The sequence below is a fragment of the Nilaparvata lugens genome, chromosome 9, assembly GCF_014356525.2.
Source record: "Nilaparvata lugens isolate BPH chromosome 9, ASM1435652v1, whole genome shotgun sequence".
Taxonomy (NCBI): Eukaryota; Metazoa; Arthropoda; class Insecta; order Hemiptera; family Delphacidae; genus Nilaparvata; species Nilaparvata lugens.
The window spans coordinates 42,404,472-42,429,246 of record NC_052512.1 but is presented as its reverse complement, the minus strand read 5'-3'; the positions used below and the strand labels follow the sequence as shown (position 1 = coordinate 42,429,246).

The 24,775-nt window shown below is 37.7% G+C and overlaps 1 protein-coding gene across 1 annotated transcript in view; it reads left to right on the top strand.

Annotated features, from left to right (window-relative positions):
• Window positions 1-6,766: 6,766 nt before the first annotated feature.
• Window positions 6,767-24,775, top strand: part of LOC111058051 (synaptotagmin-4) — a 29,035-nt gene continuing 11,026 nt past the window's right edge. Inside the window, exons 1-7 of the mRNA XM_039435342.1 lie at window positions 6,767-6,836; window positions 8,851-9,110; window positions 13,440-13,573; window positions 20,314-20,348; window positions 20,384-20,429; window positions 21,821-22,037; window positions 24,213-24,362. Coding sequence (XP_039291276.1) covers window positions 6,767-6,836; window positions 8,851-9,110; window positions 13,440-13,573; window positions 20,314-20,348; window positions 20,384-20,429; window positions 21,821-22,037; window positions 24,213-24,362 — 912 coding nt within the window. The remainder of the gene's footprint in view (window positions 6,837-8,850; window positions 9,111-13,439; window positions 13,574-20,313; window positions 20,349-20,383; window positions 20,430-21,820; window positions 22,038-24,212; window positions 24,363-24,775) is intronic.

Sequence of the window (24,775 nt, the reverse complement as noted above, 5' to 3'; positions counted from 1 at the left end):
AAAGATACATTGAAGCTCCTTGTTTATACTTTCATTTGAAACACCTAGATTTTGAGGAGTTACAAAGAAGCAGAATTATGTTGCTTGTGGAAAGATACATTAAAAATCCGTGTGTATCTTCTCAGATGCAACACGTTGCTTTTGAGAAGATACAAAAGAGCATCTGTTGCTCATGGGAAGATACATTGTAGCTCCTTGTGTATCTTTTCGGATGCAACACGTTGCTTTTGAGAAAATAGAAGAGAGCATCTGTTGATCACGGGAAGATACAATAAAGTTCCTCGTGTATCATTTCGGATTCAAAGATACGTTGCTTTTTATAAGATACAAAAGATCGTCTGTAGCTTATGGAAAGATACATTGAAGCTCCTTGTTTATATTTCATTTGAAACACCTAGATTTTGAGGAGTTACAAAGAAGCATAATTATGTTGCTTTTGGAAAGATACATTAAAAATCCGTGTGTATCTTCTCAGATGCAACACGTTGCTTTTGAGAAGATACAAAAGAGCATCTGTTGCTCATGGGAAGATACATTGAAGCTCCTTGTGTATCTTTTCGGATGCAACACGTTGCTTTCGAGAAAATACAAGAGAGCATCTGTTGATCACGGAAGATACAATAAAGTTCTCGTGTATCATTTCGGATTCAAAGATACGTTGCTTTTTATAAGATACAAAAGATCGTCTGTAGCTTATGGAAAGATACATTGAAGCTCCTTGTTTATACTTTCATTTGAAACACCTAGATTTTGAGGAGTTACAAAGAAGCATAATTATGTTGCTTGTGGAAAGATACATTAAAAATCCGTGTGTATCTTCTCAGATGCAACACGTTGCTTTTGAGAAGATACAAAAGAGCATCTGCTGCTCATGGAAAGATACATTGAAGATCCGTGTGCATCTTTTCGGATGCAACACGTTGCTTTTGATAAGATACAAAAGAGCATCTGTTGCCTATGGAAAGATACATTAAAACTCCGTGTGTATCTTTTCGGATGCAACACGTTGCTTTCTAGAAGATACAAAAGATCGTCTGTTGCTCATGGAACGATACATTGAAGCTTCATGTGTATCTTTTCAGATACAGCACGTTGCTTTTTAGAAGATAGAGAGAGAGTGACTGAAGATACAGTTGAACATACCCCATGAAAAAGAGGCGAGGAGTGGATCAATTTACTGACCCCCTGGGTTGGAGAACTCGCTCATGGAATGTTGTATTGATCACTGAAATCCGCAAGTTTCAATTAAACACAGTTTCAACACAGTTTCTGTTATCTTTAAACACAGTTTGAAAATGATAATCGGAAATGTTTCTTTCCCAGGAACAATGCCCTTTATTGAAGTCCACGTTATAATGGCAGTGTTTGATTAGAAATGTTATTGCTATCCTTGTCCATCATTCAACAAAGCAGATAGCGCTATCTCTATCCTGCTTTGCTCTGTTGCCAGATCGTCTTGTAACAATGTGGAATTAATCAAATTGTCAACAAAATATCTCATCTCAATTAAGAAATTATTGAAAAGTATATTTCTTGCTCAATAAAATATAATTGATAATCTTAAACGAGAATGAACAGTTGATATTACATCAATAAACTTGTATCAGCTACCGTCTATAGAAGGCATTGACAATACAGAGGTTCGGCAACGTTGTTCTGCCATCTTTCTCCACTACCATTATAACGTGGACCACATTTTAGGGAGCAGGTGTGAATTGGAAAGAGAGAAAGAAAAGTAACCTAGAGATATTGATTGATTGATTGAGTACTTTATTTATGTAGATTACAATATACTGGCTTATACACTTATATACAATAGCTTACAATACAGCAAAATTATAGATGAATTTACATAATATAGACTAAGAAAACATTATTGAACTGTGTATGATATGAAAAAGCAATTTGTAATATAATAACTATAGATAATTATATTGTAATGCATGTACATAAATTGGCGGAGCTTTGGACATATCAATGTCCATTCTTCGGAAAGAATATTAAAAATATCCTTCCCATTAACTCTCTACCTCTAGAGAGAGAGACAGAGAGAGAGAGAGCGAAAGAGATAGAGCGTGAGAGAGGAAACATAACCCCATGTTAGGGAAGCATGAAAACTCATTTCCGGCAGTTTTCACCCACTAGGTCATGCGGGGCGCGAGTTTTCCATCAAGATTAATCCACTTTTCCAGGCTCGAATTTCCCGGCCATGGGAAATGAACCACTCGCCGGGAAACTGCCATGTGTGTTTGAACACAATCAAATAGAACTGGAAAATGCAAATATGTGCTCTGGCCTGATAGTCGGAAAATTGCTTGTAGTTTACTGTGTTGATTGGTACTTGTTTTGATTGATTCGGTTTGATTGATTCATTGCTATATTTATACATGATATTACAACGGAAACAACAGTTAATAACACATTGGTAAGGAAAGAATTATTGCTTTCCGAGAAAAATTAAGCTACCCCAATTTCAAAATTTCTATACGTTTCAAGGTCAAGGTCCTCTGAGTCCAAAAAAATGGTTTTTGGGTATTGGTCTGTATGTGTGTGTGGTGTGTGTGGTGTGTGTGTGTGTGTGTGTGTGTGTGTGTGTGTGTGTGTGTGTGTGTGTGTGTGTGTGTGTGTGTGTGTGTGTGTGTGTGTGTGTGTGTGTGTGTGTATGAGTGTATGAATGTCTGTGTACACAATCTCATCTCCCAATTAACGGAACGACTTGGAATTTGGAACTTAAGGTCCTTACACTATAAGGATCCGACACGAACAATTTCGATCTGATGCAATTCAAAATGGCGAAAATGTTGTCAAAAACAGGGTTTTTTGCGATTTTCTCGAAAACGGCTTCAACGATTTTGATCAAATTTATACCTAGAATAGTCATTGATGAGCTCTATCAACTGCCACAAGTCTCATATCTGTGACAATACTCAGAAACACACACACACACACACACACACACACACACACACACACACACACACCACACACACACACACACACACACACACACACACAGACCAATACCCAAAATCCACTTTTTCGGACTCAGGGGACCTGGAAACGTATAGAAATTTTGAAATTTGGGTAACTTAATTTTTTCGGAAAGCAATACTTTCCTTACGTATGGTAATTGGGCAAGGAAAGTAAAAATGTAGAACATACTACAGACTGTTAAACCCTGTTCTAAACCCCTTCAAATATTCTATAGTGAGGTCGACGATTTATAATGTCGGTAGAAAAATATGGGAGAACAATTTTAAATTTTAAATCTCGTTATCACGGCGAGTCTGTTGCTTGAGCCGCCATTTTGTGACACAGTTGAGTGGGAGGAGACTGTCTAGCTGGGCCAATTGCAGGCGTTCTTGACCTTGACCAATAGCAGTACTCACCCACTATAGTGAGGTCCACGTTATAATGACAGTATTTGATCAACTTTGGTTTTGCTATCCTTGTCTATCATTCAACAAAGCCGGTGGTACTATCCTTTTCTAGATCCACAACGTTGACAATTGTGTTTTTGACAGTGTAGGAATATAATTAATTAATGCAGAGAATCGGCATCGCTATTCTTCTATCTTTATCCACTGTCATTATAACGTGGACCCCACTATAGTATAAATTCTGCTACTCTTGTATTTAGTTTTAGTTTATCAGAGATTGACAAAGGTGTCAATGAATCAAACTATCAATAAATCTGTGGTTTTTGACAATTTCCTAGTCTTTCCCATTCAACGTTGACGATCCTCAGTCTTGTCAATGCCTTCGATAGACGGTAGCTGATTTAGGTCTATTGATGTAATATTAACTGTTCATTCTCGTTTAAAATAATCAATTGGATTTTATAAAGCAATGAATTATATTTGTCAATAATTTCATAATGAATACTGATAATTGATATGGTATATTTTGTTAATTAATCATCAATTCCACATTGTTGAAAGACGAACTAGGAACAAAGCGAGAAAGAGATAGCGCTATCTGCTTTGTTGAATGATAGACAAGGATAGCAATACCATTGCTAATCAAACACTGCCATTATAACGTGGACTTCACTATAGGGCATTGTTCCTGGGTTCGAAACCGTATATCATTTTCAAACTCTGAATAATTGAAACTTGTGGCTTTCAGAGATCAATACAACATTTCCTAAGCGAGTTCTCTGACCCGGGGGGTCACTACTCCAACCGACTATCACTAAAGAATTTATATTATCTTGTGTTACAGTTGATACAGTCATAACCTAATGTAATGAAATCTTGAAGTATTTAAAATAAGCCTATAACCATCCTCGGTAAATTGAGAATCTACTGTATATGCAGAATTTCAAGTTAATCAGTTTAGTAGTTGAGACGTGATAATGTTGTGTATCAAGGTGAGATGATACTGTATCATATCGTGGGGATACTGTATCATTCATGGTGATACCATAGTGATGATGCGTCATTCATGAATTTCCTATCCCCTATGTGTAATAAGCCAGTTCTCTCATATAGGCAAGGTATGGCTGGCGGGGTAATATTCACGACTTTGCAAAAACATCACTCTTCAAAGACTCGAGATCCGTAGATGGAGGAAGCTCCCTACACACAGAGACCCTAGATGGAGGAAGCTCCCTACACAGAGATTCTTCATGAATGAAAGAGTTGCAACGTATCACCAACAATGAAAAGAGCATGTTGAACGAATGTCAGCTGATAGGCTGTGTTGCTAAGAGGACATAGCTCCAAAATCCTCCTTGTGTATCTTTTCGGATGCAACTCGTTGCTTTTGAGAGGATACAAAGGAGCATCTGTTTCTTATGTAAAGATACATTAAAGCTTCTTGTGTATCTTTGCGGATGCAACACGTTGCTTTTGAGTAGATATGAAAGAGCATCTGTTGCTCATGGAAAGATACATTGAAGCTCCTTGTGTATATTTTCGGATGCAACATGTTGCTTTTGAGTAGATACAAAGGAGCATCTGTTCCTCATGGGAAGTTACATTGAAGCTCCTTGTCATTTCCTTTCCGGATGTAACACGTTGCGTTTGAGAAGATACAAAAGAGCATCTGTTGCTTATGGAAAGTTACATTAAAACTCCTTGTGTATCTTTTCGGAAGCAACACGTTTCTTTTGAGAAAATACAAAAGAGCATCTGTTGCTTATGGAGAGTTACATTGAAGCTCCTTGTGTATCTTTCCGGATGCAACATGTTTCTTTTCAAAGATACAAAAGTGCATCTGTAGCTTATGGAAAGATACATTAAAACTCCTTGTGTATCTTTTCGGAGGCAACATGCTGCTTTTGAAAGATACAAAAGAGCATCTGTAGCTTATGAAAAGGTACATTAAAGCTTCTTGTGTATATTTCCGGATGCTCACATTGCTTCTCAGAAGATACAAAAGAGCATCTGTTGCTTATGGAACGTTGCATTGTAGCTCCTTGTTTATCTTTCCGGATGCTCACGTCACAGAATAGATACAGAATGGAAACTTGTAATCAAACGCCTATCTTACCAATGCTTTTTACATGACCCCAATACTAAACACGTCACGTGACCTTGGGAAGTTCCAATCCTGGTCTTCTGATTGGCTCGTGGCAGTGAACGAGATCAATTGATCCGGATCATTAAAGTGATCCGAACCTACCATCAATACTATTACAATGCGGCGCTTCCTAACAAGATGGCGGATTTTGGCGTCAGGGTATAGCCAAGTTTCCGTACTGTATGTATACTGTGCTCACGTTGCTTCTGAGAAGATACAAAGGATCATCTGTTGCTTATGGAAAGATACATTTTCAAAAATGTTTGATGTTTTTGTTTGGGTAGTATTGTAGTCTAGTGGCCCTACGCCAATAGGCAAAGCTACAGGACCCGTACTGTAAAATATTCCATAATTTATTCTCCAATAACTTCATTTATTCACTTTTCTCATATCTTGTATTAATTACTCCAATTCACTCTCATTTTACAATAATCTGTTATATATATATATAGTCTGTTATATTATATTTTCGAAGTAATCTATATACGTATATAAAAGCGAAATGGCACTCACTCACTGACTGACTGACTGACTCACTCACTCACTCGCATAACTGAAAATTTTCTACCGGACCAAAAACGTTCAAATTTGGTAGGTATGTTCAGTTGGCCCTTTAGAGGCGCACTAAGAAATCTCTTGGCAATATTTTAACTGTAAGGGTTGTTTTTAAGGGTTCAAAGTTCGTCTTTTAGCATGTATATTATTCTTATTCTTTTAATTATAATTTAAAAAAGGCCAAACCATATGTTAATATAGAACTATAATCTAGATAAAGTACCTCTTCGAAACAGTTGTCAACTGGTAACTAAATAAATAATTAAATTACTAATTTTGCTAACTAAATTAATAATTTTGTCAGGTTGGCATCAAGTTGAGTTGACTTTGTTAGGTTAGCACCAAGTTGCAGATTGAAATGCATTTATCGCGGAAAAATTGATTGGCACTGCTACTTCAATCCTGGGAATATTATATTACTAGCAGTCAGGCTCGCTTCGCTCGCCATATCCGTTTAGCAAGCCGTTTAGTCTGGACCCCCGACTGGATTGTCCTAACATATGATAAAAATGCTCAAATGAAAATGCAGGCGAGCGAAGCGAGCCTGCTGATCTCATCTTGGACGATCCAGGCGGGGGTCCAGGGGGCGGAGCCCCCTGGCTAGACGAATATGGCGAGCGAAGCGAGCCTGACGGCTAGTCATTTCATAGAAGGGAACTTGTACTTGAAATCGCAGGCGAGAATGATGTTTCTAGTCGAGGCGTTAGCCGAGACTAGATTTTCATTCAAGCACTGCAAAAGACATTCACGTCCAAGTAACGTACACTATTTTGTGTCATAATAATCCAAGGAAGAATAATTGAGAAATCGAAAACATTACCTGCTTGTGCTGAAGTCACTACATGCATTCTATAAACATAACCTAGTTTACAAATTCCGAATCAAGAATTTTGCAGAAGTTGACAAAACTTCCACCTGGAGCGTAAAAAGTTGAATATTGAATTGTTTACAACGAATTTGTATATAGTGAGGTCCACGTTATAATGGCAGTGGATAAAGATAGGAGAATAGCGATGCCGATTCTCTGCATTGATTGATTATATTTCTACACTGTCAAAAAAATAATTGGCATCGTTGTGGACCTAGAGAAGTATAGTACCACCGGCTTTGTTGAATGATAGACAAGGATAGCAAAACCAAAGTTGAACAAATACTGTCATTATAACGTGGACCTCACTATAGAAAAGGATAGTACCACCGGCTTTGTCGAATGATAGACAAGGATAGCAAAACCAAAGTTGATCAAATACTGTCTTATAACGTGGACCTCACTATAGAAAAGGATAGTACCAACGGCTTTGTCGAATGATAGACAGGATAGCAAAACCAAAGTTGATAAGTTGAACAATACTGTCATTATAACGTGGACCTCACTATAGAAAAGGATAGTACCACCGGCTTTGTCGAATGATAGACAAGGATAGCAAAACCAAAGTTGAACAAATACTGTCATTATAACGTGGACCTCACTATAGAAAAGGATAGTACCAACGGCTTTGTCGAATGATAGACAGGATAGCAAAACCAAAGTTGATAAGTTGAACAATACTGTCATTATAACGTGGACCTCACTATAGAAAAGGATAGTACTACCGTCTTTGTCGAATGATAGACAAGGATAGCAAAACCAAAGTTGATAAGTTGAACAAATACTGTCATTATAACGTGGACCTCACTATAGAAAAGGATAGTACCACCGGCTTTGTCGAATGATAGACAAGGATAGCAAAACCAAAGTTGATAAGTTGAACAAATACTGTCATATAACGTGGACCTCACTATAGAAAAGGATAGTACTACCGTCTTTGTCGAATGATAGACAAGGATAGCAAAACCAAAGTTGATAAGTTGAACAAATACTGTCATTAAACGTGGACCTCACTATAGAAAAGGATAGTACACCGGCTTTGTCGAATGATAGACAAGGATAGAAAACCAAAGTTGATAAGTGAACAAATACTGTCATTATAACGTGGACCTCACTATAGAAAAGGATAGTACCACGGCTTTGTCGAATGATAGACAAGGATAGCAAAACCAAAGTTGATAAGTTGAACAAATACTGTCATTATAACGTGGACCTCATATAGAAAAGGATAGTACTACCGTCTTTGTCGAATGATAGACAAGGATAGCAAAACCAAAGTTGATAAGTTGAACAAATACTGTCATTATAACGTGGACCTCACTATAGAAAAGGATAGTACCACCGGCTTTGTCGAATGATAGACAAGGATAGCAAAACCAAAGTTGATAAGTTGAACAAATACTGTCATTATAACGTGGACCTCACTATAGAAAAGGATAGTACCACCGGCTTTGTCGTTTGATAGACAAGGATAGCAAAACCAAAGTTAATCAAATACTGTCATTATAACGTGGACCTCACTATAGAAAAGGATAGTACCACCGGCTTTGTCGAATGATAGACAAGGATAGCAAAACCAAAGTTGATAAGTTGAACAAATACTGTCATTATAACGTGGACCTCACTATAGAAAAGGATAGTACTACCGTCTTTGTCGAATGATAGACAAGGATAGCAAAACCAAAGTTGATAAGTTGAACAAATACTGTCATTATAACGTGGACCTCACTATAGAAAAGGATAGTACCACCGGCTTTGTCGAATGATAGACAAGGATAGCAAAACCAAAGTTGAACAAATACTGTCATTATAACGTGGTCCTCACTATAGTTTATATCATTCTATGTACAAATTATTCTTGAATAAATAAATGAATAAAAATATATTATCTTCTGTTGCAGTTTCTGTCCCAGCAGTATTGGGAATCTGTCTCGCCTCCACACTCTTCCTGGTGACCATTGGCTTGACGTATGTATGCTACCGGCGCCGAGAGGCGGCAGCTGCCAAGGGGGGCCTGATCGGGGGCGGTGTGTCTGGGGGCGGCGCCCCTGTGGTCTTCTACCACTCATCGCAGAAGCAGAAGCGGAGTCCCGTGGCGGGAACACCTGGGGGCGGAGGACATTATCTCAGGAAGAGTCCCAGTCCCAACACTACGCCCCAAGTGAGTCAAAAACTAGTTTCATTCATCTAAAACTCAATTTTATTCATCTCAATTTCTCATTTTCATATCAGTTGAACATCTCAAATGAGTCAAAAACGAGTCATTTTCAAATTTTTACATCTCAAATTCAACGTTCTGATCACTCCACTTCTCTCTCCCTCATCCATCCACCTTCTCTCCCTCTCTTTTTTCACTTTGTTTCACTTTTTTCCTATTATTAATATTAGTCACAAGCCGTAAACCCGTCCACCTCCTCTTTCTTCTTCTTCTTTTCTTCTTCTTCTTCTTCTTCTTCTTCTTCATCTTCTTCTTCTTCTTCTTCTCCTTCTTCTTCCTTGCTTAATAAAATGAAATTGATTATTTTAAAGCTGCCGTCAGAAAGGCATTGACAGGACAGTGAGGATCGGCAACGTTGTTCTCCTATCTTTCTCCACTGCCATTATAACGTGGACCTCACGATAGTTTCATTCATCTGAAATTCAATTATCATCTTTGTTGAATGATAGACAAGGATTACAATACCATTGCTATCGAACATTATAATTATGAGAATCCATCATGAAATTATTGAAAAATATGGTTTCTTGATTAATAGAATATAATTGATTACTTTTAAAGAGAATAAACATTTAATATCACATCAATAAACCTGTATCAGCTACCGTCTATAGAAGGCATTGACTAGACAGACAGGATCGGCAACGTTTTTATCCTATATTTCTCCACTGCCATTATAACGTAGACCTCACTATATACATGATATATGATGATATACTGTATATAAGATGAAAGTTTGTTAGTCCATAATATAAGCAAAAACAGTCTGAAACTCAAACAGGAAACAGTCTACACAATCTGCTTCAAAACTGCTGAGACAACTAAGATAAAGTTTGAATAAATTAGTGCACGTAGATATGTATTTCCTACATATAATAGATATTTAATAATATGTACATAGTATATAACTGACCGAGCGAAGTGCTGAGGTCTAAGATTCAAGTCGACGGTTAGGCATTTCTCTTAATGTTTAAATGTTTATATGTTGCGCATTTACGGCGAAACGCGGTAATAGATTTTCATGAAATTTGACAGGTATGTTCCTTTTTAAATATACCTATATCCAAGGTATTTGGAAATTTTGCATTTCAAGGATAATATAAGAGGAAAAAAAGCCTCCTTCGTAAGCCAATATTGAAGTAAAAATTAGACTATAGAATTATTCATAATGAATCAGTTGTTTAGTGGGCTATAATACTACCCGTTCAAAAACATCGAACATCTTGAAAATGTATCTTTCCATCAACGTTGTAGACAGTTGCAGCCAGACCTGATAACAGCGCTCACACTCACATCCCGGGACGACACGTCACGGTACGGTGGCATGCCAAATGACCGATTCCCATTTGGCCGAAATTATTATTTTGTTGCAAAAGATCGAAAATTGAAGAATCCCAAATGGTAGAATTTGAAACTTGTACTTTCCCAAATGGTCGAATCCCAAATGATCGAAAAGTTTTAATAGTAATCCCATTTGGCCGAAAATCTCAGCTGTCGCAAAAGGTCGAAAATTTGATTTTCCCATCTGACCGATTCTCAAACAGTCGAATCCCATTTGATAGAAAAATGTTGTAGTTCGTCGCAAATGGTCGAATCCTATTAGGTAGAAGAGTTTTGTATTTTGTCGCAAATAGTCGAATCCCAAAAGGTCGAAAGTATACTTCCCATATGGTCGAATCCCATCTAGCCGATGAGATTCGATCATTTGCGACGAACTACAACATTTTTCTATCAAATGGGAATCGACTGTTTGAGAATTGGTCAGATGGGGAAATGAAATCTTCGACCTTTTGCGACAGTTGATATTTTCGGCCAAATGAGATTACTATTAAAACTTTTCGATCATTTGGGATTCGACCATTTGGGAAAGTTCAAGTTTAGTGGCAAGTCAAATGACGATTCCCATTTGGCCGAAATTATTATTTTGTTGCAAAGATCGAAAATTGAAGAATCCCAAATGGTAGAATGAAACTTGTACTTTCCCAAATGGTCGAATCCCAAATGATCGAAAAGTTTTAATAGTAATCCCATTTGGCCGAAAATCTCAGCTGTCGCAAAAGGTCGAAAATTTGATTTTCCCATCTGACCGATTCTCAACAGTCGAATCCCATTTGATAGAAAAATGTTGTAGTTCGTCGCAAATGGTCGAATCCTATTAGGTAGAAGAGTTTTGTATTTTGTCGCAAATAGTCGAATCCCAAAAGGTCGAAAGTATACTTCCCATATGGTCGAATCCCATCTAGCCGATGAGATTCGATCATTTGCGACGAACTACACATTTTCTATCAAATGGGATTCGAATTTGAGAATCGGTCAGATGGGAAATGAAATCTTCGACCTTTTGCGACAGTGAGATTTTCGGCCAAATGAGATTACTATTAAACTTTTCGATCATTTGGGATTCGACCATTTGGGAAAGTTCAAGTTTAGTGGCAAGTCAAATGACTGATTCCATTTGGCCGAAATATTATTTTGTTGCAAAAGATCGAAAATGAAGAATCCCAAATGTAGATTGAAACTTGTACTTTCCCAAATGGTCGAATCCCAAATGATCGAAAAGTTTTAATAGTAATCTCATTTGGCCGAAAATCATTTCATTTTCCCATCTGACCGATTCTCAAATAGTCGAATCCCATTTGATAGAAAAATGTTGTAGTTTGTCGCAATTGATCGAATCTCATCGGCTAGATGAGATTCGACTATATGGGAAAGTATACTCTTCGACCTTTTGGGATTCGGGCAGATGGGACCCCACGCACGGTACGATATAGGACAGAAAGCTCTATGTTTATTTAGGAATTTTTCTAGACATTTCAAATTGATAAATTATTTATTAATTTTTGAGAAAACATAACAACAGGTCAATGTAGCTTACTGAGCTCAAGGTCTACTGCACACAGAACTACTAGTATAATGTGGTCAGTGTGCCAGAGCGGATTAATTGTCGTCTATTACTAAGGCAAGATCCACCAAATTTAACTTTTTGACCCAATTTAGTATCTATAGTGAGGTCCACGTTATAATGGCAGTGTTTGATTGGCATTGGTGTGGCTATCCTTGTCTATCATTCCACAAAGCAGATAACGCTATCCTTTCCCACCGCTGCACTGTTGACAAAGTTTGAAAGTTTTGTATCAAGCTATTGTGTTATGTATCACGCTCAGATGATACTGTATCATTATGTGTGATCTTCGTATCATCTTCCTATAATGGTCCATTGGTGTTGCTATCTTTGTCTATCTGCAGACAAAGAAGATGTAGAAATAAATGAATTCTGTTGTAAGTGGAAGTAAATGTAAAAGAAGAAGAAGACATGAGGAGAAGAATAAGAAGTAGTAGTAGAAGAAGAACAACAACAAGAAGAAGAACAAGAAGAAGAAAAAAAAGGAGGAGAAGAAGAAGAAGAAGGGGATGATGAAGGAGACGAGAGAACGTATTATTTCAGCCAGGGTTTTTCACGGGTTACACTCTCTCACTCTCTCCCATAAGGCAGAGCTCTCACAGTGTTACAAAAAATTGGTAATTTAAACTTTATAAATTGCTTTATGAGACCGTATAACTTGGATTGACTTCTTTCGGTCACTTTTTCTTGTCCTCCCGTCTTCTCCTCTTCCTCTCCTTCTTCTTCTTCTTCTTCTTCTTCTTCTTTTTCTTCTTCTTCTTATTATTATTCTTCTTCTTCTTCTTCTTCTACTCCTTCTCTCTGCCATCTTCACAAAGTTGGTTTCCCTACCATCGTATAGTCCAGCGAGTTTGATTTTTTGTCTCTTGTTCTTTTATCTAACTTCCTCAATCTACAATCACTCTTCTCTATCATATTTTCTTCTCCTCCTCTTTCTCTTTCACCTCTTCCTTCTTCCCTCCCACATGTTTTTCCTCTGACACTCTTCTCTTCTGGTCTCCTCATCCTACTTAGAGAGAAAAAGAGTGGAAAGGTAATTTTTCTCTTCTTTTATCATTCATTTATGGTATAAAACACTATGACAATCCAGTCGGGAGTCCAGACTAAACGTCTGGCTAAACGGATATGGCGAGCGAAGCGAGCCTGACGGCTAGTTTTATATTTCCATAAGGTCTATAGTTTCAATCAGGTACTTGTTGATGAGAATACTGCGTGAGGTCTACTGTTCACAGAACTACTAGTAAATTTGATAGGCCATAAACCTGGTCCTGAACATAACGAACACAACTAAACAAAAATCATCAAATTCGGTTCACACATAAAAAAGTTATTGAATGTCAAAATTTGAAACTTGATTTCTTCTGTTGCAGGGAGGTTCAACAGCTGTCAGTCCGACTGAAAGTACCACAGCTGGCAAAAGTTGGAAATCAGCTGGCAACACTCCAACAGCTGAAGAACATCCCGGCTTGCCTGGGCCAACAGCTGATTCATCAGCTCAAACCAAGTAAGTTCATTTATTTGATTAGTTTTAAAGTCATTCAAAATTTTGGCCATATAGATCCAACTTCCAATATTGTTGTGTAGTTAAGGAGTTGATATGAGGTCGTTTTTAACAATGTGTATGTTTATTAATATAATTATATTATATATATTATATAATACAAGCCGTCAGGCTCGCTTCGCTCGCCATATCCGTCTAGCCAGGGGGCTCCGCCCCCTGGACCCCCGACTGATCGTCCAAGAATGAGATCAGCAGGCTCGCTTCGCTTGCCTGCATTTTTCATTTGGGCATTTTTATCATAATGATAGGACAATTCAGTCGGGCCAGACTAAACGGCTGGCTAAACGGATATGGCGAGCGAAGCGAGCCTCACTGCTAGTAATATAACATTCCCAGGATGAAGTAGCAGTGCCCTCAATTTTTCCGCGATAAATGCTTTAAATCTTCAACTTGGTGCCAACCTAACAAAGTCAACTCAACTTAATGCAACCTGACTAAATTATTAATTTAGTTGCCAGTTAACAACTGTTTCGAAGAGGTACTCTATCTAGATTATAGTTCTATAGTAACATATGATGGAAATTTCAATTATAATTAAGAGATTGGAGAAGAAGAATATACATGCTAAAAGACGAACTTTAAACCCTTAAAAACAACCCTTAGAGTTAAAATATTGCCAAAAGATTTCTTAGTGCGCCTCTAAAGGGCCAACTTACATACTACCAAATTTGAACGTTTTTGGTCCGGTAGATTTTTAGTTATGCGAGTGAGTGAGTGAGTGAGTGAGTGAGTGAGTGAGTGAGTGAGTGAGTCAGTCAGTCAGTCAGTGAGTGAGTGCCATTTCGCTTTTATATATATAGATGTAATTTTAATAATGTAACAACATGGTTTATCAACAGAAAATTCATAATAAATAATTATGAAAAACTGATGCCTATGGGAAGAAACATTAAAGCTTCTTGTGTATCTTATCGGATGCAACACGTTGCTTTTGAGAAGATACAAAAGAGCATCTGTTGCTTATGGAAAGATACAATAAAGCTCCTTGTGTATCTTCCTGGATGCAACACGTTGCTGGTGAGAAGATACGAAGGAGCATCTGATGCTTTTGGAAAGATACATTGATATCCCCTTGTGTATCTTCCCGGATGCAACACGATGCTTTTGAGAAGATACAAAAGAGCATCTGTTGCTTATGGGAAGATACATTGGAGCTCCTTGTGTATCTTTTTGGATGAAACAAGTTTTTTTGAGAAGATACAAAAGAGCATCTGTTGGTAATGGAAAGATACAATAAAGCTCCTTGTGTATCTTTTTTTTCCTTTTTGTGTAGTTGAGAAGTTGATATTGTGGTAATTATTCATATTAAATAAAAAAGACTAAGAAATTGTCAAAAACCACAGATTTATTGTTAGTTAGAAAGACCGGTTTCGGTTGTTACACCATTGTCAATCTCTGGTAAACTAGAACTAAATACAAGAGCAGCAGAATTTATGCTAGTAGGCGAGTACTGCTATTGGTCAAGGGCATGAACGCCTGCCATTGGCCCAGCTAGACAGTCTCCTCCCACTTAACGGTGTCACAAAATGGCGGCTTAAGCAACAGACTCGCCGTGATAACAAAATTTATTCTCAGTACAAAATAAGAGCCAAAAAAACAAGTAAAAGATAATAAAACAAATATGTAAATGGAAAAACTATTGACTAATAGTTTTAATCGGCTTACAAGGTTATGATAAAACTAAATTCGTAGTGTTGTATTTGTTGAAATACATCTGGTCATTTAAATTATACTGGGAATTTTCCTTAATTACTCTTGTTATTGGGAACCTAACAATGTCACAAAATGGCGGCTTAAGCAACAGACTCGCAGTGATAACGAAATTTACTTTCAGTACAAAATAAGAACCAAGAAAACAAGTAAAAGATAATAAAACAAATATGTAAATAGAAAAACTATTGACTAATGAAAATAAATTTTGCTGTCATGGTGAGTCTGTAGCTTAAGCCGCCATTTTGTGACACCGTTTAGTGGGAGGAGACTGTCTAGCTGGGCCAATGACAGGCGTTCATGCCCTTGACCAATAGCAGTACTCGCCTACTATAGTGAGGTCCACGTTATAATGGCAGTAGATAAAGATAGAAGAATAGCGATGCCGATTCTCTGCATTAATTAATTTTATTTCTACACTGACTGTCAAGACAATATTGGCATCGTTGTAAACCTAGAAAGGATAGTACCCACCGGCTTTGTCGAATGATAGACAAGGATAGCAAAACCAAAGTTGATCAATTACTGTCATTATAACGTGGACCTCACTATAGGAATATGATACAGTATCAACACAATATGATACACTATCATCTCAGTTTGATACACAACACTATAATTTGATACAAAACTCCCAAACTTAGATAACAGTACAGAGGTGGGAAGGATAGCGATATCTGTTTTGTCGAATAATAGACAAGGATAGCAACACAAATGTTAATCGAATACTACCATTATAACGTGGACCTCACTATCATAAGATGATACAAAGATAACCACAGAATGATACAGTATCAAAACAACATGATACAGTATCATCTCTATATGATACACTGAGATCTGAGATCACGGTAGAATCTGGAGTTTATAATAATTTCGCTTTCTGTGTGGAGAATTTATAAAATGAGTCTAATATTATTTATAATATAAGAATTGATTATAAGAGTCCAGGTCTTGAATTAGAAGGGCTCATTCTATAGCTCCTCTACAGAATCTGTCAATGCAGCTATTCTATTTCCCACTCACATTCTCATTCTCTCTCTCTCTCTATGTCTAAGTTCTCTTACTCCGTTCATTCTCTCTCTCTCTCCTCCTTGCTCCTTCTTTCTCATTCGTCTTTCTCGACTCATTCTGAGTCGGGGATTTATAAAAAAATCTGGTGTGGCGCACTCACACAACTTTCCTTGCCGTTATGAAAATTGATCACCTGACGCTAGTGTTCCCGCGCATCTCAAGTCTACTATTCAGTGATTTGAGCCAGCTGGTGACTGGGTAATAACGCTGGAGACACACATGAGGTCTGCTATCTCTTCATAGTGAATGATTTAATAGAATCAACAATATTGCAATTGAATTATCACATTTTCTCGAATTTAAAGCTTATTTTCATTTTAGGTGAAAATGTTACTGAACATTAATGTAGAGATTTTCATGCTCAATCTACTCCACTTGTTTTTTTTGTTTCATTCTATCTGAAGCCTGATAATTGGGAATCTTGGCATTGATGGGCGGAGCTCCTGAAATTTTACAGATATGGGACTTGTGGCAGAGCTTATCGATGACTATTTTAGGTATGAATTTGATCAAAATCGTTGGAGCCGTTTCCGAGAAAATCACGAAAAACCCTGTTTTTGACAACATTTCGTCATTTTAGCCGCCATCTTGAATTGCATTTGATCGAAATTGTTCGTGTCGGATCCTTATAGTGAAAGGACCTTACGTTCCAAATTTCAAGTCATTCCGTTAATTGGGAGATGAGATATCGTGACACAGACGCACATACACTCATACACACACACACACACACACACCTCATCACACACACCACACACCACACACACACACACACACACACACACACACACACCACACACACACACACACACACCACACACACACACACAACACACACATACAGACCACTTTTTTGGACTCAGGGGACCTTGAAACGTATAGAAATTGGGATACCTTAATTTTTTTCGGAAAGCAATACTTTCCTTACCTGTGGTAATCGGGCAAGGAAAGTAAAAATAGTCAAGACCATAGCTTGAAGCAGCGTGATTTCTTGATTTCTTGACGTCAATAGACTATGTCTTCTCCACGAAACGTCACTACTTCTTCTTCTTCATCTTCTTTCTTCTTCTTCTTCTTCTTCTTCTTCTTCTTCTTCTTCCCTGTCTTCTTCTCCTCAGTCTTTTTTCTCTTCTCCTTCTTCTTCTTCTTCTCCTTCATTCACTTCCACTTACAACTGAATTCATTCACTTATTAATACATCTGCTGCTTTGTTGGATGATTGACAAGGATAGCAACACCAATGCTGATAAAATACTGTCGTCATAACGTGTCTCAATCTCTCTGTCTCAGTTCTCTCACACTCTCTCTGTCTCAGTTCTCTCACACTCTCTCTGTCTCAGTTCTCTCACACTCTCTCTGTCTCAGTTCTCTCACACTCTCTCTGTCTCAGTTCTCTCACACACTCTCTCTCTTTCTCTCTCTCTCTGTCTCAGTTCTCTCACACTCTCTCTGTCTCAGTTCTCTCACACTCTCTCTGTCTCAGTTCTCTCACACACTCTCTCTCTTTCTCTCTCTCTCTGTCTCAGTTCTCTCACACTCTCTCTGTCTCAGTTCACTTCTCTCTCACTGTCTTAGTTCTTTTCTTTTGTTCTCTTACTGCGTTCATTCTCCCTCTCTTCTTCTTGCTCCTTCTCTCTCATTCGTCGATCCATCTTTCCGATCGTGTGTTAATGGGAACTATATTTTATTCCATATCCTCTTCAGAGAATCCACATTTATAATTATTTTTTGTTGAAACACCGCCGATTTATGAAGTTACATTACAATATTCTACCATCATTATTCAATCTTCATCCTCATTGATAAATTCCTGATACTTTGTGGAATTCGTTGAATAATATTGGTAGTAGTGTCATTCAATGTTGTATTCAATATCATTGATAAATTTTCCCTTTTTGTGTAGTTGAGAAGTTGGTATTGTGGTAATTATTCATATTGAATGCAACACGTTGCTTTTGAGAAGATACAAAAGAGCATCTGTTGCTCATGGAAAGATACAATAAAGCTCCTTGTGTATCTTTTTATTTATTCTCCTTTTTGTGTAGTTGAGAAGTTTATATTGTAGTAATTATTCATATTAAATAAAAAAGACTAAGAAATTGTCAAAAACCACTGATTTATTGATAATTAGAAAGACCGGTTTCGGTTATTACACCATTGTCAATCTCTGTTAAACAGTAATCATCAATAAATCAGTGGTTTTTGACAATTTTTTAGACTTTTCCATTCACTTTTTGTGTAGTTGAGAAGTTGATATTGTGGTAATTATTCATATTGAATGAAAAAGACTAAGAAATTGTCAAAAACCACTGATTTATTGATGATAAGAAAGACCGGTTTCGGTTATTACACCATTGTCAATCTCTGTTAAACAGTAATTATAAATAAATCAGTGGTTTTTGACAATTTTTTAGACTTTTTCATTCACTTTTTGTGTAGTTGAGAAGTTGATATTGTGGAATTATTCATATTGAATGAAAGACTAGAAATTGTCAAGAAACCACTGATTTATTGATACTTAGAAGACCCGTTTCGGTTATTACACCATTGTCAATCTCTGATAACTCATACTCTGACGTTTATCAGAGATTGACAATGGTGTATTAACCGAAACCGGTCTTTCTAAGTATCAATAAATCAGTGGTTTTTTGACAATTTCTTAGTCTTTTTCATTCAATACTTTTTCATTCAATTGATAAATTTGTTGTTCTTTGTTGAATTCCTTGAATAGTTGGCAATACGACATCGAATGTGGATTAGTTTGAAAGGGTCTTATTTATTTGAAACTTGACAAACTGAAATCTTGAAGAATCGAAAAAAGGTCTATAGCCATCCTCGGTTAATTAAGAATCTTTATGCAAAATTTCAAGTGAATCAGTTGATTAGTTGAGACGTGATGATGCGTCATTCGTGAATTTCCTATCCCCCCAAGTGTATAAGCCAGTTCTTTCCCTTTATTATAGTAACTGACTGACTGACTGACTCACTCACTCACTCGCACAACTAAAAATCTACCGGACCAAAAACGTTCAAATTTGGTAGGTATGTTCAGTTGGCCCTTTAGAGGCGCACTAAAAATCTTTTGGCGATATTTCAACTCTAAGGGTGGTTTTTAAGGGTTTAAATTTCGTCTTCTAGCATGTATATTCTTCTTCTCCCAATCTCTTAATTATAATTGAAATTCCCATATCATATGTTACTATAGAACCATAATCTAGTTAGAGTACCTCTTTGAAACAGTTGTTAACTGGCAACTAAATTTATAATTTTGTCAGGTTGGCATCAAGTTGATTGACTTTGTTAGGTTTGGCACCAAGTTGAAGATTTAAATGCATTTATCGCGGGAAAATTGATGGGCACTGCTACTTCAATCCTGGGAATATTATATTACTAGCCGTCAGGCTCGCTTCGCTCGCCATATCCGTTTAGCCAGACGTTTAGTCTGAACCCCCGACTGGATCGTCCTGACATATGATGAAAATGCTGAAATGGAAAATGCAGGCGAGCGAAGCGAGCCTGCTGATCTCATTCTTGACGATCCAGTCGGGGGTCCAGGGGGCGGAGCCCCCTGGCCAGACGGATATGGCGAGCGAAGCGAGCCTGACGGCTAGTGTTATTATAATTTCTTCTTTTGTTATACATTTTTTATGCTTTTGTACTCCAGAGCGGAGCTCGGTCCCCGATATGATAGATTATGATTTGTAGCTCTGTTGGAAATAGAATAGAATAGAATAGAATAGCTGCCTTTATTTCTACCTAGGAGGGTGGAGTTAGGGCGCAGCCGGCCCTCTCTTACACTCAACCCTACAAAATAGATAGAGAAAATAAATACTGGATAATTGATAGTATTTAATGTTGAAAAAATTGTGTTCTATATTCATTTTATTCTTCTTTTTCAGGCTCCACATTGAGAATGAGGTAAAGGAGAAAATCTGCAATAAGACAAAATTAGCTGAAGGTGTTGAGAAGACGGTGACGTCATCTGGACCCTGGGGCAGCTCGTTTTCAAAATCAGGTACAGTACGCGTCTCGTATTTTTGACGTTTTTCCTTCTTCTTCTTATTCTTCTTTTTTTTTCTTCTTCTTCTTCTCCTCCTCCTTCTACTTCATCTACTTCTCCTTCTTCTTTCTTTATTTATTTATTAATTACATACCACAATCACAATATCAAATTAATAATTGGAAGAAAATCAACAGGATAAACCCAAAACTGTTTCTCTTCTAATTTTAAAAAAAATAGTCCAAATGAGGTTATGAAAACTTTTTTATAAAGATCACAAAAATTCTTCTTCTTTTTCTTCTCCTCCCTTTCCTTCTTCACCTCCTTCTTCGTCTCCTCCTCCTTCTTTTTTTTCTCCTCATTTTTTCCTCCTCTTCCTTCTCCTCCTTCTTCTTCTTCACCTCACTCTCCCTCTTCTTCTTCTCCTTCTTCTTCTTCTTCTTCTACTCCTTCTACTTCATCTACTTCTCCTTCTTCCTCTTCTTTTTCTTCTCCACCCTTTCCTTCTTCACCACCTTCTTCGTCACCTCCTCCTTCTTTTTCTTCTCCTCATTTTTCCTCCTCTTCCTTCTCCTCCTTCTTCTTCTTCACCACACTCTCCCTCTTCTTCTTCTTCTTCTTTTTCTTCTTCTTCTCTTCTTCTTCTTCTTCTCGTCTTCTCTCCTTTTCTTCTCTTCCTCTTTTCTTCTTCTTCTTCTTTTCTCTTCTTCTTCCTCTTCTTCTTCTTCTTCTTCTTCTTCTTCTTCTTCGTCTTCTTCTTCTTCTTCTTCTTCTTCTCTCTTTTTCTTCTTCTTTTTTTTTTCTTCTCTTCTTCTTCTATTTTCTTCTTCTTCTTTTTCTTCTTCTCTTCTTCTTCTTCTTCTTCTCTTCTTCTTCTCTTCTTCTCCTTTTCTCTCATCTCCCCCTCTCATTATTCTTCCACCACCTTCTCCACCTTTTCTTTCTTCTTCTTCTCCTTCTCCTTCTCCTTCTCTCCCTCCTCCTCCTTCTCAATTCCCTTATCCTCCTCCTCCTCCTTCTCCTTATCCACGTCCTCCCCCTCCTCCTCCACCTCCTCCTCTTCCTTCTTCTCCTTCTTCTTCTTCTTCTCCCACTTCTCCTCCTCCTACTACCACTCTTTCTTCTCCACCATCTTATTCTCCTTCTCCATCTCCTTCTACTTCTCAATCTCCTTCTTCTTCTCGTTCTTCTCGATCCTCCCCTTCTTCTTCTCCATCCCCTTCTCCTTCTTCTTCACCTTCTCTTTCTCCTTCTTCTCCTTCTTCAACTCTTTCCCCTTCTGCTTCTCGTCCCTTTCCTTTTCCTTCTTCTTCTTTTTCGTATTCTTCTCCTACTCCTTCTTCTTCTATTTCACATATTTCTCCATCCATATTCTGATTCGACCTGCTCTCTGTTATGTTTTTCAGATACAAGGAGGAGAAAAGCAAGCTGGTTGTGTCCGTTGTGAAGTGCATGCAATTGCCGGCTAAAGATCCAAGTGTGGGCAGCAGTTATCCCTACGTCAAACTTCAGCTGTTGCCGGAAAAACGCCACAAGGTGAAGACCAGGGTGCTTCGCAAGACCTGCAGTCCAGTCTACGACGAGGATTTCACCTTCTACGGCATCAATCCTGCTCAATTGCAGGTCAGTACCTCCGACCTCCCTCACAAATTACCTCCATTATCATCCAAACCTTTTCCAAGTCTGTACCTTCAAGGAGTCATGGGTCAACTGCAGCTCAGTACCTCCGACCTCCCTCACAAATTACCTCCATTATCATCCAAACCTTTTCCAAGTCTGTACCTTCAAGGAGTCATGGGTCAACTGCAGGTCAGTACCTCCGTCCTCCATCACAAATTACCTCCATTATCATCCAAACCTTTTCAAAGTCTGTACCTTCAAGGTGTCATGGGTCAACTGCATGTCAGTACCTCCGAACTCCATCACAAATTACCTCCATTATCATCCAAACCTTTCCCAAGTTTGTACCTCCAAGGAGTCATGGGTCTACTGCAAGTCAGTACCTCCGACCTCCATCACAAATTACCTCCATTATCATCCAAACCTTTTCCAAGTCTGTACCTCCAAGGAGTCTTGGGTCAACTGCAGGTCAGTACCTCCGACCTCCCTCACAAATTACCTACATTATCATCCAAACCTTTTCCAAGTCTGTACCTTCAAGGGGTCATGAGTTAGCCTAAACGGTTTTCCATTTCCACATCCTTGCCCTATTACCATAGGTAAGGAAAGTATTACTTTCCAAAAAAATAAAGGTACCCCAATTTACAAATTTCTATACATTCCAAGGTCCCCTGAGTCCAACATAGTATATTTCGCACTAGAGCAGAAAATGTGATTTTTCCGGCTCGAAATCGGTTTTCAAGTCCGAAGCCGTAGGCCGAGCACTAGAAAGATTGGAGCCAGAAAAACATTTTGCCCGTGGTTGCGAACGATATTTTTTGCCACACACCAAAATAAACAATATACATATGAGAATAGTGTTTTCTAAGCACTTCCGAAAGCAGAAGTGGAAGGTCATAGCTCTAGCAATTTGAGGTAATCTGAATATCAGGAAAGGTGTCAAGTATTTTATTTTTTATTCTGATTTGTCTAAATAACCAAAAGATGATATTCAATATGGTGGAGGTTAAAACTTTTCTATTATTCCAAATGACAATAAGATGATATTATTATAAATGTTTCAATTATTATTGAATAATGAACACAAAAAATGAAGTTTCCTGATCAGCTGTTTTAGCACATTTGAAATTTGGCCAATCTGAATGTCAACGTCAACAATGCTTGTTGTCATTGACTTCGGAAGTTTAGGTTACAAGTTCTATCCTACTCTGAGAATCGAATTTCAATAGATTATAATATATATATCTTATCTGTATTTTATTCATCCAAATAAAATGATAGTATCTTATTGCAGAATACTTATTCAATTCTAGAAGCATAAACTGATTCCGTTATAAATGTTTTAATTATTGAATAATGAACACAAATAATGGAAAGTTTCTGATCAGCTGTTTTTTGATCACCTTTTTTAGTTCCATGTTAACGGCTGGAATGGATACTCTTTCCGGCCTAGGCCGGAAAGAAACCTGTTTTGAAGTCAGACGAGAGTCGTCTGCAAACAATGTCTTTCAGATCTACTTAGGGACTGGAAAACATCTGCTTTCTGTGCAGTGTGGCGAAAAGTGGTTTTTGGGTATTGGTCTGTATGTGTGTGCGTGTGTAAGTGTATGTGTGTCTGTCTACACGATATCTCATTTCCCAATCAACGGAATGACTTGAAATTTGGAACTTAAGGTCCTTACACTATGAGGATCCGACACGAACCATTTCGATCAAATGCAATTCAAGATGGCGGCTAAAATTACGAAAATGTTCTCAACAACTGGGTCCTTCGCGATTTTTTTGAAAATGGCTCCAACGATTTTGATCAAATTTATGCCTAAAATAGTCATTGATAAGCTATATCAACTGCTACAAGTCCCATATCTGTGAAAATTTCAGGAGCTCCACCCCATCTATGCAAAGTTTGATTTGAGATTTCCAATTATCAGGTCTCAGATACAATTAAAAAGGAACATACCTGTCAAATTTCATGAAAATCTTTTACCGTGTTTCGCCGTAAATGCCGAACATATAAACATTTAAACATTTGGAACAATAAGGGAAATGCCAAACCGTCGACTTGAATCTTGGACCTCACTTCGCTCGGTCAATTAGGGGGAAGCTGAATTTTCGCAGGGTGTTTATTATGAGTTTGTCATAATACACGTGATAATGTTTGTTTGTTTGTTTGTTTAGAACACTACGCTGCACTTCGTGGTGCTGAGTTTCGACTGCTATTCTAGAGATGACATCATTGGGGAGGTTTTCTGCTCATTGGCTACCATCGATGTAGCCGACAATCAGGAGCTGACTCTCTGTAGAGACATACAAGCCCGCAGTCTCAAGGTCAGTTTTTCAATAAAGTTGGATTTCCTTGTGTATCCTTTCGGATGCAACGTGTTGCTTTTGAGAAGATACGAAAGAGCATCAGTTGCTTATGGGAAGATACATTTTTTGAAGCTCCTTGTTTATCTTTTAGGATGCAACACGTTTCTTTCGAGAAGATACGAAAGAGCATCTGTTGCTTATGAAAAGATAAATAAAATTAAAGCTCATTGTGTATCTTTTCTGAAGCAACACGTTACTTTCGAGAAGATACAAAAGAGCATCTGTTGCTTATGGAAAGATACATGAAAGTTCCATGTGTATCTTTGCGGATACAACACGTTGCTTTAGAGAAGATACGAAAGAGCATCTGTTGCTTATGGAAAGATACATTGAAGTTCCTTGTTTATCTTTTAGGATGCAACACGTTTCTT